Genomic DNA, 20,953 nt, shown 5'->3' with positions numbered 1-20,953 from the left:
AAAGGTTTAAGTGTTTATTTTAATTGAAAACAAATTACGGGTAACCCCTGTATAGGTTTATGTTTGCTCAAAAATGTTAAAGTAAACGATTTGCATTTCAGTATAAAATATGTCATAAAATTCTTTAACAAAACGGATAACAGATAGCAGGTAAACATACAGCAACTTAGTTTTAATTCAGTTCCTGACCTGGCCAGATAAAATGTTATCTACCGAAATTTGATAATTATAATCAGTGGCATGCGCAAAGAGATAGCGGTTCCGGTTTTTTAACACCTATCCTCCAACAAGTTATTATGAAAAAACACATTAAACATATTAAGAAATGTATACAAAAAATCTGAAATTATATTATGTTCGGACTTTCAACCCCACCCCTTTGATAAAATTCTTTGTACACCATTGATGATAATTACAAGGAAACTACAATACTGTTAAATACGTATACTGTATACTTTCTATGGGGAAAATTCAATTTATAGCATTTCCAGCACTACTTTTCATCGTCAGTGCATTTTAAGGATAACATTTTAATATATATATATATATATATATATATATATATATATATATATATATATATATAATTTTCAATTGGAAAGCTATATTAGACTCCGACCTACAGTCCGACCCATATGCAGTCACATTGGGAAGTGGGAATAGAGGTCGAATCTCCTTCTTTTATGCCGGGAACACGTCATTTTGCCATGAGAAAACTCAGTCTGCCTAATCTCTCTGAAGTGACGGTCAATAACCTGTTAAACATACTTCAGACGAATACACAAGATATACATCTACAGTGGATATTTGTTCTCCTGCTGTGGTGGCCAAGACAGGTATTGTAAGAATGACCGTAAACGAAGCCAAGACCTGGGAATGAATGAAACAAGTTTCTTCCATGGATTTTTCTTCCATCTGAATGAGGCCAAAAGCTTTCAACAAAAGCTTGAATGTTTTCCAAGGAGGCGGTCATTTACAAATCATTTATTTATTCCATCTCGTTAATCATCTTCTAAAATGGCAAGGACGCTGTCGTTTTTAGGAAAAGAGCGACAAGGATTCGTGGCATTAGTACATATATTTTGACGGGAAACATTTTCACACTCGTGAGAAAATATAGGATATCTAAACTACGGGCGTATAGATAGTTTTTCACTTGCGCTACACTCTATGAAGGAGATATACATTCTGATGACTTTTTAGTTGAATGCCCATTACATTAACTAATATTATTAATTTTTCTGGGTTTCTACACCAGACTTCGTTATCTCTTTAGTGAAGTTTCCTTTCCATTGTCTTACAATGGGTGATCACCACCAAATATTCTGTACTGCTACAGTGAATCAAATCCAAAGACATATACACATGCGAACAGGATTGGCTCAGGTAAGCGATGAAATTGAGTTATTAGATGGAATTGGTTGGTATTGAACCATAGAACAAAATGTAAGTAGTTTAATTTCGGAAATATACCTACAAGTGGGAGGGAAAGCTTGTTTGGTACTTGTCATTGAATTAAATTCCATGGGAATGTTGAACCTTCTTTCCCAGCTTACTCGAAACTTAGAAAATGTGACAGACCATTATGTGCTCTTAAGTCACTCATGTACAGTGTGGACCATTTATCTTGACACGCCCTTGTAACTTTTAAACTAATGGACAGAAAACGCTGAAATATTGTACCATGGAAATATCGGCAGGGGGACATTGAAGACATTTATGAGAGAGCGCATACGTTTCTATCTGCTCCATCTTCAAAACTGTTTTCCACAGTTAAAGAGGAGAATTATCTGTTACGGAAAGAGCGTACTATAGGTAAGCGGATTCAATAATTAGCAAGTACCAAATTCATGTCTCTTATTCGCATTGAAATCTTGTAGACTTGATCATGATAGAAAGATTATTGACTTTAAAATTAGGCTGCTGAGTAACGTTTAAGTCACTAATTTTACGATAGTTTAGTTTAAAAATTGTAAAAACATTACATATCTTCAAAAAAAATGTGCACTTACAGAAATAATAAAACACTCCTAAGGTTTCGTCGCATTTTCGCGCTAAACACTCCTTTTGTATTGAAAACCTATAGATTTGGCCAAGGGAGAAAACAGACATTGTAAATATAGCCAGATTCTAGTAACAATAGCACATCCACGGAAGAAGCTAAGAGGCCCAGTCCCCCAAGAAGTGCTTGTAATTCCATGCACTCTACGTTACATTTAGAAGACGTACATGACAATGTAACGTGCAGGTAGAATGTGTCTGTATAATACTATCTAACTTTCCCACTCATCGTTCAAATATCCTTCTTTCTCCACACAATAATCTTGAGTATAGCTGTTAAGATTACCTGAGGCGAGACGAGACAGAGTTCTCCCAATAGTAGGAGATACACATTTCGAGACGAGACATCCTCAACTCTTGCTTCGTAGACAACCGTAGTGGCGACATCCAATAATACATTACTTTAAGAGTCGTTTAATCAAATAAATAAAATATTTTGATATTATTTTGTTTTCCATTTCACTTTCTTTTAAAGAGATTGTTTAAGAAAGAAAAAGTGTGTTCGGTACTTTTTTGTATATCTAGATCGCCTACAAAGTATTTACTTCATAGGACAGTTAGTTAATCTCCTCATGGTTGCTTTGTTGAAATAATTAACAGTATATCCCCCTCAAGTGCTGTTGTTATAGCCGAAGGAGAAGAGGGGAGAGAGGGGTAGTGATGGTAACAGCTTGTGGGCAGGGCATGAGAAAACCTTTAAAATCTGCTCACTCTCCAGAGCATCAAAACTCGTTAATCTGTTGGTCAGCGTTTCGAGTTAAGAGTTTGGAAACAGTAATCCCCCAATAAGCAGTTACTACCCTACTACTACTACTACTACTAAAACATCTACACACTGGAAGCAAACAACACTATATACTGTTCCCTCCTTTTTATTCTAGCCTTTCAACATAATCGGCAACTGTTTTAGCATCTCAAAACGCTTAGGTACTTTTTTATGTGCTTAGTGTATAGCTAGCCAGTTATGCTTCAAAACGTATTAAATACCCACTGTTTAAAATTTCTTTTTCTTTTTTTTAAGAAAAGAACAAGCATAATGTGTAGATTAGTAGCTACAGAAAAAATCTAGGTTAAGTGGAAGGGTCAATTAGAAAATATTGTGATTATAATAATATTTTTTGAGTTAACGTCTCACACTAAGGCTAAGAAAGGCGGTGATGATGATAATGAAAGCTATGGTAGAGTAAAGAAAGTGGGAGAAAACGGGAAAACCTCGAAAAACTCCATGTACATACTGTTTATCCACTACAAAGTCCACTTGGGGAGTGCTAGGATCTAACTAAGGGTCCCACGCGCCAGAGGTGAAAGCATTGCACCTAAGTCACCGAACCCTAATAAAATTATTATTATTATTATTATTATTATTATTATTATTATTATTATTATTATTATTATTATTATTATTAATAATAATAATAATAATAATAATAATAATAATAATAATAATAATAATAATAATAATACTGTAATAGTACCAGTGACTCATAACATACATACAACATTCAGTACGAAAATAAGTAAATATAAAGACCTGGCTGACGAAATCAAATGTCAGAAAGTTACAGAGAGACCAATCATTATCTCAGCTACAGCAATTGTCCCTAAAAGTACTGTGACACAACTTCAACAGATAAACGCAAAACATATCCAAAGAAATCCACAAAAATTAGTAATATTAGATACCTGTCATATATTACTGTCACCTGTCAGAAAGTTCTTTGCAGAAAAACTCTTCAAATAATCTGCATTTGCTAGAGACGGCCGTCAATAAGCTGAAACCGGTCTAAACCGAGATACAGCAATAATAATTATAATAGTTTACGCTTTCTTTCCATCTTTGCACGCATTTACCTTCTTGGTTTCTTCAATACAGTGGCTGGATGAAATTTTGAGGCACTTTGAAACAGGGCTAGAATGGAAAATAAACTCTACCTCCACCATGAATAGGATGCGAAGATACCTTACCGATTCTACCCACAGCTTTATGAATAGTTACGTACTTACTTCCTAATACGAGTATGTTCTAGTCATTTATATTAAGGTTAAATTTTCACAATTTCATAACTGGTCCATAAATGACAATTATTATTTTTACAGGATATCTCTCTCAAGTTTTTTTTTTTTTTATTATTATTATTGCGGACTTTTTTTGGTGTCCGCACACTACATATTATAGTGTAGGTCAAGAACCGCTGCATCAGAAGTCAAAATAGTCTTTATTATACTTTTATTTATTTTTACTAATGAATCACATGTGAAGCTATGACTACAGTGCATACTTTCTATAAATATACCTTACTTACCGTTGGCGTATAGAAGCTGCAACCTATATTGAATTCCATTGTTTGTTTTTTGACCCTCAGCTTCCTGCGAAAGAGAAAAGAAAGAAATATAAGTTAAATATATACTCAACCTAAACAGTACGTACTGTATATCAGAGAAGGAGAAGAGAAAAAAAATGAGCAAGAAAACAAAACACGTTCAAAATGCGCTTTCTACTCTCTTTCGCGAGCAAGAGTCATCACCTGTCCTTGAATAATTGATGATGGACACACATATATACTCCTTCTCCTCCTTTCCCGCCCCATCCAACCTGTATGACGAATTCAAAGACTCCACAACAACTTACTCGCCACCACCTACCTTATTTATTTTCAGTTGAATGCACTATATATATATAGTGTATCCTCTCTACTTAACCAGTTTCCCCAAACCATTAAGGCCATCATATATAAATATAGTAGTATAGTAAATTAGTTTATATATATATATATATATTTGTATGTATATGTATATAATGTTCCTTTTTTACCATTCGTCCATCCATCCTCCTACACAAGTGTATTTACTTGCGTGACAAGTCATGTGCCCAATAAATCAAGTTCACCAGAACGTTGCGTAAACTTACCTGCTCATTTTTTCTCTCTCTCACACACACACACTCGTACACATACACTACAGCACATCCTCACCTTTTCTTTTCTTTTTTCCCCTCTTTATCTCCCTGTGATATGTATTTTTCCCTAATCATAACAGATACTGTCGCTCCATAATGTTTTTAAAAGGAAAAGGCTAACGTGTTATGTTTCTTTTTTAGAGGGCAAAATCTAAAAAAAAAAAATATATCAGTCTATTTTGGTCCTATTTCCTAAAATAAGAAATAAAATACTGTACTTTTGGTCAAAATATACAAGATCAGTTCGGTTGTTTTTACTGTTTGTTTCCGTAGATTTTCTTAAAAAAAAAGAAAAAGAAAAAATAACATTTTCGAAATACTGGACAACAGAGTCAGTTCAAAAATATTTACTCCCTAGAGAAAACTTAGTTATAAAAGTAACATGTTATTAAGATACCATAAGAAATAAATGAAAAGTAAATTTTACTCTTTTTCTCTTTTTTATCCTTTAAATGAAAAATAACATACAAAGATTACAAATACAATTGCAATCTTGAAAAGTAGATATCTTTCTACACAGAGAAAATGATTAAATATAAATTAGCAATTGGAGATCTGAGAGCAATCACCACCCGTGCCATTTAACTAGTCGGTCATCATTGAGAGGTGAAAGTGGGAAGATAATATCCAATATGATTGCAAACTAATCTATAGGTCTTGATGTAGTTATTTATCCGGTTTTTTTTAACAGTGCATCAATTACTTTTATTTTTCATTCTTTTACCTTCCACCAAGCCTTTTTTGTTAACTAGTATTTCTGATCTATTATCTTTCATCATACTTTTTTTTATCATTTACTGTTTTCTGTCCTCCTATTATCTTTCACCATGACTTCTTTATTATTTACTGTTTTCAATCCTCCTTTTATTATCTTTCATCATGTATTCTTTATCGTTTATTGTTTTATTTCTCCTTCTTATTATCTTCCATCATGTCTTCCTTATCAATTAGTATTTTCTGTCTTCTTTCTATTATTTTTTACCATGCATTTCTTATCAACTCTTTTCTGTCTTCCTCCTATTATCTTTCACTGTGCATCTTTTATTAATTGCTAATTTCTGTCCTCTATTTAACTTCCACCATGCTTTCTTTATTTTTAACCTTTTCTGCCCTGTTTCTTTCTACCATGCTTTCTTTCAGCACTCCTTAAGAATAAATTCAATTTCAATGTCGTAACGACCTTAGTGTGCCCTTTTAATTATCTTCACTTATGTTGTTTTCTGTACTGTTGCTAACACGTTCAACCTATCTACATTTCCGTAATTTCTAGCTGTTCTCATCGCCTTCTAGGAATAGTAATCTCTTAATATTAACGAGATTCTATATAGACCTACGACTGGAATAAAACCATCACACGCTGAAGACAACACAATGACAGATGGAAAGGAATTTTCACAAAACTATTTGCTAGAGTCCATATTCAAAATGTTACGGCATTTTGTTCATTGGAATTAATGAAAAAGGAAATAATAATAATATAACAAAACAATCAATACGACCAGGCAGGAGATTGGATATCATAAGTATTGAGTCACTTAATACAAATTGCTACTTCAAATTTTAAGCAGTGGTGGTGGCTCTTGAGAGATTTAACATCGGTAAAAGGTAAACTTTTATTACTACAAGCTAAGGGAAGGAAACTAAACCAACGCCCTCTAGTATCAAAATTAATACGTCTTTAATTCTATTCCCCCCACAATGTACTCGATAAAATTGTGATTTTTGGTGGTGCGGCTTCTCTCTTGATTTTAAGCAGACTATAAGGTATAACGAGTACAGAACAATTAGCCTACAATCACAAACGGCGAACCAATCGTATTGTAAATATCGAACAATTGACTACATATCAGAACGAATAAAGATAATTTAGTTCTAGTTTTAGAACAGAAGGCGTAAAATTTATGATATTAATTTATTTATGTTAAACATTGAAAGATTGATCGAAAATGAAGAGGAATTCATATGTAAAGCTTATTGATTCAGAAAAGGCCTTCTGGACCGAGTAATATGTTGAAAGGAAGAACTAAGAAAAGTTTTGTTGGAATAGAAGAATTAATCGAAAGCTTACAAGAAACGTAACAAATAAGAATACGAAAAATAAAGGCAGAGGATACTGTAATTGGAAGACGAGTTTGACACAGGTATTCCCTTTCGCCAACATTATTCAATAGCACTTGGAGAAAATGGTTCACAAGAGACGAGAAACGAAAAGACGGTACTTCGATAGGCAGTGGAGGATTAAATGTTTTCGCTTTGCAGCAAGCTTTTATAGCACAACAGAATGTTAAAAATTTTCTAGAAAGAATAAAAGGTGAAAGTAAGTGTTAAGAGGAATATAAAGAATAGTTAATAGAACAAAAGGGAATAGTGTCAAATATGAAAGTTAGAAGGGCAAAAAGGGGAGTAGGATACTTACTCTTTGGTATCTGGATAGCGTTACTATTGAAAATCTAAAGTATTAATGGGAAAAAAGAAAAGAAACGATAGTAATTGTAAAGGAAGCGAAGAAACAAAGAAGAAAATCGTATTTTGTGGGTTGTTGCGGAATTGTTGTAAATGATAGTGAAAGTTAAAGAATAAACAGCTATTATATTAAGCTCTAATATCACACTTGTCTTTGATGAGTTTGATTTTGGGTTCATTTCAAATTGAGGACATTAAAACATTGATAATCTCACTTTATTTTTCTTTGATTTCTCTTGTTTGACCTGTTACGACAGCCTCAGCAGACTCACCATTGAGATTGAGAATCACTTGCCTATACGTTTTCCTCTTTCACCAGAATTTTGTTATAGCTATATTTAGAATATTTACATTTTTTTAAAAAAATAAGTACATATTCTTAAGTATAATTTCTGTAATTAAACACAGTAATTAATTATGAAACTGCATTATTATGCACTTATTGTAAATTTTCTCCAAAATGTTAAGTGTCACGGTTAGAAGAAAACAATAAATACAATTCACTACTTAACTAACTAACTAACTCTATGGCCTATGGAACTCAGAGCTTCAATAATACCGCCTTCACAAGAGCTCTCCATTAACTTTTATCCTTTGCCAACTAGATCCAGTTACTACTTTGTACTCCTATTTCTGTTAGAACCATCTTAATGCTATTCTCCCATCTTCGCCTAGATCTTCCTAATGGACATTTTCCAATTAGATTTCCAGTTAAAACTTTGAAAGCGTTCCTACTTTCTTCCATTCTTGCTACATGATCTTCCCACCCGAGTCTCTTAGACTTCATGACGACACTAACAATGTTTGGTGAACGGTATAAATTATGTAGAGTTCCTCATTATGAAGTTTCCGCCATTCCTCATTCCCGTTTCCCTTGGGTCCGAATATTCGTCTCAGGATCTTGTTCTCAAATACAATATAAAAATTCAGAATAAGCGACTATGTTTCGCAACCATACAGAACAACAGACATGATTATCGTTTTATATATTGTAAGCTTCAAATCCCTCGACAGCATCCGCGACGACAAAAGATTGTGAACTGACTAATAACACGAATTCCCTGCTTTTAGCCTCTTCGTGGATATGGTTTTTGTCTGATTAAAAAAATAGTATATATAGATAAACAATATGTTCTCACACAATAAGAAACTATTATATTGGAAACGAACGACATGGTTTTTAGTACCATTCGAATTCGTTTTTGTCGATTTGCTTAGAAACTATACATGAAAATTTACTCTTCAGCATCTCACTAAGTCCAGTTTAATTTGATCTATTGATTGATATAGTCTTATCTTTGGACACGTTTCTTATCGTTAAATACTAATAATATTGTAAAAATAATTCTGGTTCTTTCCCCCTATTCGCTTTTCACCATAATTTATTGTATTAAAAAAATAAGAGAGAAAGAAACATACTTTTTGCCGTAATCGCTCTTTGTATTGTCTCTCTCCACCTCTTATCTCCCGATACAAAAGAAGGTAAATAAGTATATGGAAATATTATCCAACGTTTGTATTTTTCCTTACTTTCTCAGCTCCATTTTTATTCCATGTTATTTGTCTTTGCTCTTTTCTTTCTCTGTCTGTTTGCGAGAAAGAGAAAAATTCACCTTCAAGTTGGTTGGTCTGAGTTGACAATCTTGAGAAAACGAGTAGAGACTGTTAGACTCAGCTGTGTTGGGAAGATATATTACGCTGTCTGCTTGTCATTTCTCATAAGAAACCTTTAGAAAGAAGTAGGAAAAGAGGGACTTTAGGTGTGTGTATATATATATATATATACCTCGAAAGAAAAACTGCATAATAACACGATCGCAGAGGATCAATGATCACAATGGAACTGCAGATAAAGAAAAGAATGAAAGAAATAGACGAAGAGTACATAACATTTGTCAAGATGGCAGCATAAAAAAGGGGGAGATGAACGTCTTGTAAAGGAAGAGTAATATTGATTAAAAAACAAGAGAAACCACTTTTTTTTTTTTTTTTTTTTGTTCTTAGTTTAGCTGAAGACAAAAAGTAGGGTATTGTATTTTGACCAATTTTGTTGCTTCTTCATTTCAGATCTTAACTTTTATAGTAACTTTTATCAACGATCTGAATTCATGACACTACATAAATGGAAGGAAAATAATTAGTTGCTTCTAGTAGTGAATATGTACACTACAGAAGTTATAAGTACATAGTTCTTGCATACCGAGTTAGTAAGAAATATGGGTGTTCTAAAAATGGCGCTCACAGATCACAAAGCATTATTCTACAAGTCAAAATAAAGCAATAAAGCAAAAAGCTAATATATATATATATATAAAGAACCATAGATTAGATCTACCAATCAATCAAATAGTTATATCGATTCTTTCCAGATGGGAGCTAAAATCGACATTGATTGACACTAGCAATATTTTTAGCACGATATTTTTAGAGCACCCATATTTCTTACTAATTCTGTATGCAGAAACTCTGTGCTTATAACTTCTATAGATAGATAGATGAGCGAAGTAGCTCAAGTTGTAGAACATTGGCTTCGCATTCGAGAGATCGTGAATTCGATTCCCGCTGCTGACGATCCTGACGGGGTTTTCAGAACTTTCCTCAGTCCTACCAGGCAAATACCGGGATGACACCAACTAAATAGATCCAATACCTTCCTAAGTCCTTTTCATTGTTATTGTTGTTGTTAGATATCCAGCATAAAATGACCTGAGCTGTATCTGGTGATTATATATACTAAACTTAATTATTGATCACAAGTTTAATATATATTAGGAAAAAGCAAAATACAAGTTTCCTGCACCTGTACGGTTACTGAAGGGGCTCAAGTGGTTGCCACTAGCGTCCACACACAAATCACAACAGCGAAGAGGTGCTTAAGCAACGTTGGTCAAGGTTATAACGATGATTGCTGCACATGTTGCTATCATTTCTGCTCATGTTGTCCATGAGACAAGAGATACGTCGAAGTTCTCAAATTCGAGACGAGACGAAACACATAACAATTCTCGTCTCGGTTTTGCATGACTTTCATGTGTTGTCTTTGTGGTTAGTAGTTACGGAGTGCCTAATAGCTCATGATCGTCATCTGTTCTGTGTAAGGGTAGGAATCGAGCGCTCAATACATTTGTAATAAATTTTTACTATGACAACACGCTGTTCAGTCGTGAAAACGGACGAACTATGGATACAGGAGACTAAAAGATTTGAAGTGAACGATTATGAACCACCATTACATGCGCATTAATTTTTTCCTTAATCTTATCATAATGATAAGATAGACAAATTTCCTAGATTCGAAATGATTTTTACAATCAAGACTCTAGTTAAAAAGAAATTGTCAATGTTATAAAATACAATAATAATAATAATAATAATAATAATAATAATAATAATAATAATAATAATAATAATAATAATAATAATAATAATAATAATAACTCATTTCTGAAAATAGATTCAAAAATCAAACACCGTGTTGAAATGGGTACGTGTTTCTGGATATCTGGAGGTATGTGCGTATGCAATGTATGAAATCTTCTCTCGTTAGTCGAGAGAAAGACATGCAGTGTGGAGAATGTCACATTATAAAAGAAAGAGAAAGAAAGAGAGAGAGAGAGAGAAGAAGAAGAAGCAGGAAGAAGAAAAAGAAAAATAAGAAAAAAAGGTGGTCTGTGAAGCATGCAATCACTTCTAGTCTAGCAGCTTGACTCGGAAAACTTTGCTTGAAGCAATCAGAATGGCTTCTTAGGGACCTGGTACCGTGTTAATAATTAGCACTAGAGTTAATTCCTCTCCAGTGGCCCATAAAACACACAATCTTTGCCTTCCATTGATTGCCGCCAGCTATGAGCTGTCCCACAGGAGCTGCAAGGTTAGAAATAACACCTAACATGGCGGCCAGGCGTGAATGAATTATCACTCTCCACTTTTACCTGTCACGTGCATATAAAATAGCACTCTGTACACACAACCAGAAAAAAATATTTCTAATTTTCTTTTATTTCTTCCTTTGTTTACTTATGTTCTTTTTGTTCTCCCTACTCATTACTCTTTTTTGACATATCGCAATAGACAAATGAGCATCGTGAAAAGTAAAAGAAAAGCGAGTTAAAGATATTGCTCTGCATGATATTAGCAATGCAAAAATAAACGTAATCTATCAGATAAGCGAAAGTGAAAAAAGAACAGCCTTAATATAGTCTTATGGTTTCTTCCAAGAAGAGAAGTTAAAGGCCGTGAAAAAGAATGTACATTACATACGTAAGGTATTGATATAGTAAACCAACTCAAATGCGAAGATCAGTCAACACGATATTTCTATTTAGCTAATGATTCTTTTCTAACTTTCCACCATCATGTGCCGAGGCTAAAGGAGACGGTTATGATAATGGTAATGTATGGAATGGTGGAGTGAAGCATGTGGAAGAAAACAGAACCTTGAGAAACCCACGCATATAGTGTTTTTCCACCACAAAACCCACTTGGCATCGAACCGAGGATTCCCACGCACCAGAAAGCTAAAGAGTATTTGACTTCTGAACATACTATATAATTATAGTAATTGAATTCTAATAAGTGAATGAGTAAGTGTACACGATTAGAATATTAGACAGAGTTTCTATTGATCTAGAGAAATCCATTTCCCTGACTTTCCCTGACCTCTGGCAGGAAATTCCCTGACTTTCATGACAGGTGTCGGATGACGTTGAAATTTAAATTAGGAATAAATAACGGCGAATACTTATATATAAAAATATTTATTCTATAGAGACAAATAGTAATCACTGTCAGGCATGATGAATACTCATACCACTAAAAACATAATCTCAAAAAAAAAAAAAAAATAAAATAAAATAAATAAATAAATAAAATAAAAAATAAAAAAGAAAGAAAGCATTGCATGTAGAAGATAAAATAAACAGCAATAAAAGCAAAACTGCATGTAGAAGAAAAAACAGCAATAAAAACCAAATAGGTATTATAATGGTTGGCTAAGCTGAAATTCGTATACAATTAATATTAGAAAAAAAAATATATTTAATAAAATTTGCCTGATTTCCAGACTTTTCCCCTGAGCTTCCCTGACATGCGTCATTTACCTTGAGTTTTCCCTGACTTCCCTGATCAGTAGGAATCCTGTTAAGAAATTAAAATCCCACAAATGTATGATAGACCTAGTTGCGACCTGTGGTAATTGAGATTATGTGAAAACCGGAGACATTTTGCGATCAGTTTCTCTCCAAGGTCATTTGAAAGATATGATTTGTGACAATTGCGACCACGTTCTTAATCATCTGTAAATTTAGGCTTAACATTTGATATTGAAGCTAAAAAAAAAGTAGCCGAGGCCGTTGAATGAGAAAATTACTCACATAAAGGTGATATGATTAGTTGAAACATAGCTAAGAAGGTTACGACAGAACAATATTTCTGTATTGTGCTTACAATATTGACTGACTGCATCTTGAACCCGTCAATCGGTGGACAATAGGATCGTCAAACAGTTTCTAACATATTTAAGATCTACCGTAAGCAATTTACATATGTTTATACTATTCATGCTGACTTCGAAAACACCAAGTATGAAATAAATATATTTCCACGATGAATAACAGGACCAAGGCTGATTATTCATCAACGATGAAGCGCCTGTTAATGGGGAGTTAGACTAATTCTGGAATTTTTGTACAACTGTGGCTGGAAAATGAAGATATTCCTGTATACAAATGGACTTGCTATAAGCGGAGACACAGGACTAATAATGCGGTGGAAGGAGAAAAAATAAAGATATATGATCTACTCAGTAGTCCCCATCCGAAGATTCAAGACTTGATTTTCTGTTTCAAGTTGGAAGCAGAAAACATGAGAATGGAACTTATCCTAAAAGAATGAGAAGAAAAGAAACTATACATACGTAAGTAGTATGTATAGACCTTATGCATGAAAGACGGATGAGAGAACTGAGAGAATAGTACAGAAGTACTAAATAACTGGTGATTTAAAAAAAATGACTAAGTAAGAGCTTTAACCCATGCTCTGGCTTTACCTGTGAAACTGATGATTGACGCATAATTATGTTGATGTTTTATTGCTCATATGGTATACAATAACAGTACTAGATAACAAGTTTAAAGAATACCACGAAGTGCAATATCAACATTAATTTTAAACACGTCCCTGAAGTCGGTGTTCCACTTATTTTGCCAATCTCAAGTTTGTAAAAAGTGCGAGAGAAATCACTAATGTTAGTATGTCTATATAATGATAATATTTGTTTAATTATGGCATCTCAATATTTCGACACTTTTAGTTGATCGCAATTATCACTGGAGCCATTAGATTAAGATAGAATACTTTCTTTTTGATCGCAATTGTCGCTAGTCGCAAATGTCATAGGACGCAATTGTCGCGACATCAATCCCGCTACTTGTTTTCAGGATTTTCTCTCTGTCCCACCACGTGAATTTGTGAAATCGTAACTTTTAACTTTAAGTATAGATCCTTGGTTGATTTGGTTCCTATAGATTTTCTTTCCACTCAGCACTTTTGTTTTTAAGTTTTCAGATAAAAACGGTGTCTAACTGTAAACAGAATATCTTTAGATTTACAAATCAATAACATAAAATTAAAATAAAATCTTAAATTTTACCCCCTATTTTTATGTATTTTAGGGTAAATCAGACGGGTAATCAATGAAAATGAATAATTAGGAAAGGGATTAGTGTTGAACGTGACGATGAGAGAAAACGGGGTACCCTCTGGAAAACCCGCGGACACGATGTTGTAAACCACTTAACTCACATGGTCTCAGAGTATCGAACCAGGTACTTGTCTTACCAGAAGTAAGCGTTCTACCATCGAGCCACCGTACCCCAAACATCAAATTGTATCAAAATAACATCAATTTCCTGAGTACAAATATTTATCCAGCTTACACTACATTAATTAATAATGCTGAGTATACAGAAATTTGCTGAGTGTATTGAAATTATTTTTGTATTTTCTTCTTATAGTCAATGGTATTTAAAATGATATTTATAGAAAATTTTTAAAGATATAAGTAAATAATATTCATTATACAGATTGTTAAGTACTTCTAGACTATGTGACTTTTGTTTACAGAGAATGATATTTGATGATGAGATTGCTTCACTTTGTAACGATAAATATTCAATGACAGTTTCGCCAACTAACTGAACATATTGGCTTCGTCTCGGAAAAAGTGTCATGCCTGAAAGTGATGACTCGTCTCGGAAAATTGTATTTACGTATTTTTATTGGAAAAGCTTTGTCTTCTCTCGCATCTCGTCACGAAAATCGCTCGTCTCATCTCGTGCAAAATCCTAATTCCGAGAAAAATTGAGATAAATTGTTTCTTCATTAATAGTTAAGTCTATCAGTGTTTCAAACTAGAAGCATTATCTTATTTTAATCCGGAGAATAGTTTTGAATAGAACATTCGCTTAATTTAGATGTATGAAAATCTCCTAAAGGGTAAAATAATAGGCAATTTTTCGTAAAGCTTGTCTGAGGTTTTTCAAATCCTGGAGGTTGCATAGAAGGCTGTTTCGTGGTTGACAGAGAGAAAGTAACCAAAGGGCGAGACGGAGTAGAGTGGTAAATTGCGAAAATGGGAGGACAGGATATAAAGTTGAGCCTACGAGGGTGGTTAGGGATGAGAAGCGAGGGTGCAAAACACTAATTTGAGAGTTACTAAAAAAAAAAAAAAAGTCAGCCTCAACGTTTGCAGAAAGTCTCATTTACTGTCAGCCCACAGAGACCTTTGTCCACTAATATTGTGGGCACAACTCTGCCCACCTAACTTACCAAGCCCGCTTCTTTCAACAACTGCAACTATGCCACGGCATGGCACTCTGATACGTTCACAAGCACAAGAGAAGAGAATGCCATGGCATGAAGGGGAGGAAGAGAGGGGGCCGGAGAAGCAGAAATTGACAATACTGTCGGCGAAGGGTGGCTGCAAAATCTCCCTCTCGGCTGTCCGTAAGTACACACATGATATTGTCGCACTGGGAGTTGTGTTGGAACATTATTTCAAATTTCCAGCCAAATTTAGCTGTTTTTAGTAAAGTTTGTCTTTACCATCAGCAAACACATAGAAACACTGTGTTCTGCAGTGTTTCTAACTTTTCAGTTTTTCTATTTCTATATATTCATAGTGTTTAAAATAATAATAATAATAATAATAATAATAATAATAATAATAATAATAATAATAATAATAATAATAATAATAATAATAATAATAAGAAGAAGAAGAAGAAGCCACCTCTAGGGGTCAGATAAAGAATGCATAGAACCTCAGTATTTTTTAATATAATTTGTAAAGGAACACACAGACTTAAATACAAGGTAGTTCAATTCTCATTGGCAACAAAAGATAATTGAGAAGATTTCAATAATAAACTAAGATGATTTCTCGTGTTTGTACTCCTGATGTTCACATCTTTCTATATAAATATTGGATTTAAGAGTATTGTATTAGCAATTTAATTTAAAGGATATCAGCCTCGAAAATTACTTATCGTTTTGCTCGGAAGTAACATATTAAGATGTTGGCCCTCTAAAATATTGGTGGGTTGGATTTTTTTTTTTTTTTAATTTGAAGCATGTCTAACTGGAGATTGAGCTCTAGACCATACAATAAAAGTTTGTGATTTGTAAGGTTTAAACAGTAGAAAGTGACGTAGAAAAAGACATATGGTATGCACAGAAGCACTATTAATAATTTTCGCAACACTCACTTGGGAACTCATAAAATCAGTCTCCATTAAATGTAAAGCATTGATTTATCATCAAATTGCAGATTGAAAACAGTAGTTATAACATAATTATTTACCAGACTGATCAAGATATTACCAGACTAATCAAGATTGATCAAGATATTGCATGGGATATTTTCTTGAACAACAGGTGGCATGAAAAGAAAAATAGAATAAGTGAATAAATTGTTGCTCCGTTTTCTGTGAAGAATGTAAATCTGAGTGACTAGGGGAGGACAGGACTCTTAAGTTGAGTACTGGGTATGCTGATTAAAATTCGGATTGCATTATTACATAGAGAGACAATACGGTACGAGTTGATACGATAATTCCTTTAGATTTCAATTAGGATTTGAGTTTGCTTTAGTTTGTTAACACTTTATGATGATCAACAAAATACCCTTTACCTTTATGTATACATTCATCTTCAAAATTGGGCACATTTACATACATTGGAAAACGTCAACAGCAGATGGTTGTCCTGAAACTAGTATTTAATCTTTAACCGTACAGACTAATGCAGTTAACACTACACCAAGCAAAATTCATGAATGCATGTTGAGAAAACTTTATATTTTACACAATTCTGTACATAGCCTATACTAGTTATTATTACAAGTTACAGGGAGACCGAGAAGCTCTCGTACTTCTTGGTTTGAGTATCATAGACAGCAATGTCACTGTGATAGAGTGCTAAAGAGATCTCTAAACGCAGTCATTATCTGTACCATTGCTTCCCTGTATAGTCGTTCGTACACTTATTCACATATCACTAACCGTTCCTCAAGTGTGTAGCTGGATCAGTCATGACTTCACAACTGAGATGCTCTACGTGACTTTGAACGCAGGGATACCAGACAGTAAGTACTATCTATGATCATGAAAGCAGTGCTATTAATACCACAATTAAAATTACACTGACATTGTTCTCTGGGATACCCAAACCTTCGGGTTCGGGAATTTTCGAACACTGTAAATTTTGCCATAATCTCACTATCAATGTTTGACTAGCTAATGTTACTAAGCTAATAGTAAACTAATAAAATAACATAAAGTTATCTTGCAAGTTTTATTTAAAGAACTCATCCGATAATATGGTCAAAGTGGCTAACATGCGTGCCTTGTATGTTCATGATTCTAGTGGGAATGCTTCTTCTTGAATGAAAAGCAGAGTAGTAGTTGGAATTTCATTTCAACTATTATTTTCAGTTTCATACTCTCTTGCTGGAAACGGATGTTATACTCAAATCAATCAATCAACTGGGAGATTACAAACGACAAATAGTACAATACTTAAAAAACAGTAAATTAAGAAAAAAATTAAAAAGAAAAACTGTTTAATGCAATTACGCCTGGACATATATGCAACACGTATATAATAAGAGTTGTCCGGGTTGCATCCAAATCAAACCAACAAAGCAATAAAACGGTTTCAAACAAAGCAACAGAAGCACGTACTTTTAAACGGTTTAAAACTTATTTTTATACCTCTAATGTAGGCCAAATAGATTAAATAGTAGCCTAAGTTAAAACGATACATTATAAAATGTTTTATGACACGTAAGTGAAAATAATTTAATCCCTAAGGTAATTCTTTTGCCACAAACTCCATAGATGAACCATGAATCAAACTGGAGAGTCTTGGATATTAGTGATCTCGATGAGCCTCTGTACTCCTTCTCTCACTTGCGTCCGATCAACTAATACGACATATCAATATAATTTTAAAAAATGGTTACGGGTAATCATTTACGTTAAGTTAAGAACTTTGAGCATTCGAGACTATAAAATGTATTGAAATGAAATGTATAGTTTAGCCCCATGAATATAATCTTCTGGTTCAAGGAGTTAGATGATATATGCAAGTAAGTCAATATTTCTATATATATGACGGTGAAAGAAGGTCGGCTAAGCCTATATTTATTAGGGATGGACAAAATCGGTTTTTATAAAAACCGGAAACCGGTTTCTAAAAAACCTAAGTCTGAAAAACCTACATTTCGGTTTTCTCCAAAACCGGTCCGGTTTTTCACCGAAAACGGTTTCGGTTTTTTTCAAAATCGGTTCGGTTTACACCGAAAATGGTTTCGGTGAAAACTTTTGTAAAACACAAAACTATTTCTGTGGAAACGGATTCGGTTTCCGCAGAACAACGAAACACTATTCTAGTCAGATTTTGGAACCGGAACCGGTTTTGAAGAAAACCAAAACCGGATCCGGTGAAAACAAACCGGTTTCGGTGAAAAACCGCATCGTTTTTTGCAAATTTTCAAAAACCGGTTTCGGTTTTCTAAAAACCGAAAAACCTGTTTTTGTGCCCACCACTAATATTTATAGGTACAATATCAATCTTCGCCAAGTGAAACTAAGAAAAGAAACTGAAAATTCTCAGTCAAGTTGACCAGCCTCCGAACTTGAGCTTGGATCCTCCTGATTGTGAAGTAAGAGTAGTAACCATTGACTTACGCCCACTCACATAAAAGTTGATGGAATGAGAAAGTAATAGAAAACGTAAGAACTCTGCGAAAATCCACAAGGTCAAATAGCCTTACATCGAACCAGGGACTTCCACCCTCGAGAGGCGAGCACTCAACCACTAGGCCATCACGTCCCACTCCAATTTGAGAATACAAACAATAACAACCAGACCGTAGGAGACCCAGGTTCGATTCCCGGCAGGAGATTATGTGGTTCGGATCCCATGGTAAGCTACAGGTCCACATCTCATATAGCCTCGGTGCTGAAAGGGAAGGTAAACTCAAATTCAATTTAATGCAATGCAATAATGACAAGACGACCATGCATACAACAAGAGAATCCGGAGAAAATGTTGTATATGCATAAAAAGTATTTTTGCTTTGTAAATAATGAGTCCAGATCTCTATATGAAGAGAAAGAAAAATCACTTTGAACGCAATTATTCTTCAATTTACAGGGCTGGAAACACTGTCGACGACAGCATTTGAAGAGTCACTGACGATCTGGAACGCACTTTACTGGAATGTACGCACACGCGCACTATGTTTTTACGACGGCTAGCCAGCCAAGCGGTCTATTATGTTGACCTCCGTACGGCCAGATTATCCGTGTGTAATTTGGGACACATAAGCACAGGGGCAGAGCTACAGGCAAACAAAGTGGGAAAGCAGGGAAGAAGGGGAGTATTCTATCTACCTCATCCTTAACTCTACGTATGAGTGTGTATGTGTGTGTGTGCGAACCTACATGCCGTAAAAACACCGGAAACAATTTCGTCTAGTCGAAACGAGGCAGACATAGAGAGACAAGATAGCAATTTGATGCGGGTTTTTGGAGGGTTTTGTTGTCTGGGCGAAGAATTCCCTACCAAAATTACATCCTTTGCCGAGAAAAGGAAAAGTTTCATATGCACATACGCAGAACGCTTTACACTTAAATATACAATACTATCAGTACAATCTTTCAAGAAATTATTCAATATTTTACAAACCGCAAAATGTGCTTTTACGTCCTAGCTTCAGAGTAATGTAAAATTAATTTGATGTGGGAAATAGTAATGCTATTTTAAAGAACATCACACTTTGTTTATAGAACCTTATATTAACAGTAAATCAATGGTAAGAGTATTGCGTAAAATCGTTATTAAATTACCATCACACACAAACAATCCAGATGAAGATGCTATTTGGAGGATAGCTATATATGAAGCTTCAAACAGTGTATAGAGTTGTCGCATAGTAGGCATTGGTGTAAAAGTAAACTATAAAAGCATGCTAAGGAGGTATGGACTGAAAAAAAAAAGATTTACTCTAGTTATGTATACAGACACTAGAAGTTTGAGCCCCCTTCAAAGAAATTCTGCGTATGCTACTGTTCGTAATAATCCAGATTCATTAATCATTCATCTTTTTTGGCCTACAGTATTCATCATAAGTATCCAGCCATTATTGGCAGGTCACTTGCTGCAACTGAGAAGCTCCCATGCTCCATGGTCTTCTGCTAACCTCTTTGTCTTCACATACGATCTTTCTGTTTTGATATTGTCCATTAATTGTAGCTTTTTCCTCCCTTCCTATCTTTCTTGCAGAAAAACCCTCTAGCACATCCCTGATGATAAAATTTCTGCTTAAGCAATGTCCAACCAGTTTCATTTCCTCTTTTTAATAATATCTAAAATTGTTCTTTCCTCGTCCATCAGCTCTAAGACCCTCTCATTCGTTTTCTGCTCTACCCAGCTATTTCTCTCCATTCTTCTCCACACCTACATTTCGAAAGCTCCAGTCGTTTCTCATTATTTTTGTGTAATGTTCATGTTTCTGCCCCATACAGTATAATACTTCACATGAAGCATTTTATGAGTCTTTTTCTCAACTCTTCATTCAAGGTGGAACGTAAAAACTAAAGGTTTAATTTCATTCAAAAGATTTCAAACACTTCTATTTATTTAAAATCGATTTTGTAATCTCCATGTATTTGCTATATGGACAATAAAGATGTGATAATCGTGATAAAACAATGGAATACCTCTCTTGTATCTTTTAGCCAGGGCACGAGCCTTTGATGCATGAGGTCTCGAAATCAATTCCCAGTGAGATACTATTGAATGCACTACAGTAGTTTAATTCCCTATGTCTACAGTTACGAAAAGATTGCCTTCGCAAGAGGGTTGGGTGATCAAATCTTAAACTTTGAATAAGGTTATACAATTGGA

General features: G+C 34.2%; 1 protein-coding gene across 4 annotated transcripts in view; it reads right to left on the bottom strand.

Annotated features, from left to right (window-relative positions):
- kn (EBF transcription factor knot) overlaps positions 1–20,953 on the bottom strand; it is a 464,407-nt gene that overhangs the window by 391,322 nt on the left and 52,132 nt on the right. For all 4 annotated transcript variants that reach the window (XM_081766742.1, XM_081766732.1, XM_081766749.1 and 1 more), the window contains exon 3: positions 4,365–4,428. In XM_081766742.1, the coding sequence (XP_081622868.1) occupies positions 4,365–4,428 (64 nt within the window). The remainder of the gene's footprint in view (positions 1–4,364; positions 4,429–20,953) is intronic.

Source organism: Thermobia domestica, chromosome 1 (genome assembly GCF_964235325.1).
Source record: "Thermobia domestica chromosome 1, izTheDome1.hap1.1, whole genome shotgun sequence".
Classification (NCBI taxonomy): domain Eukaryota; kingdom Metazoa; phylum Arthropoda; class Insecta; order Zygentoma; family Lepismatidae; genus Thermobia; species Thermobia domestica.
This window is presented reverse-complemented; position numbering and strand designations above follow the sequence as displayed.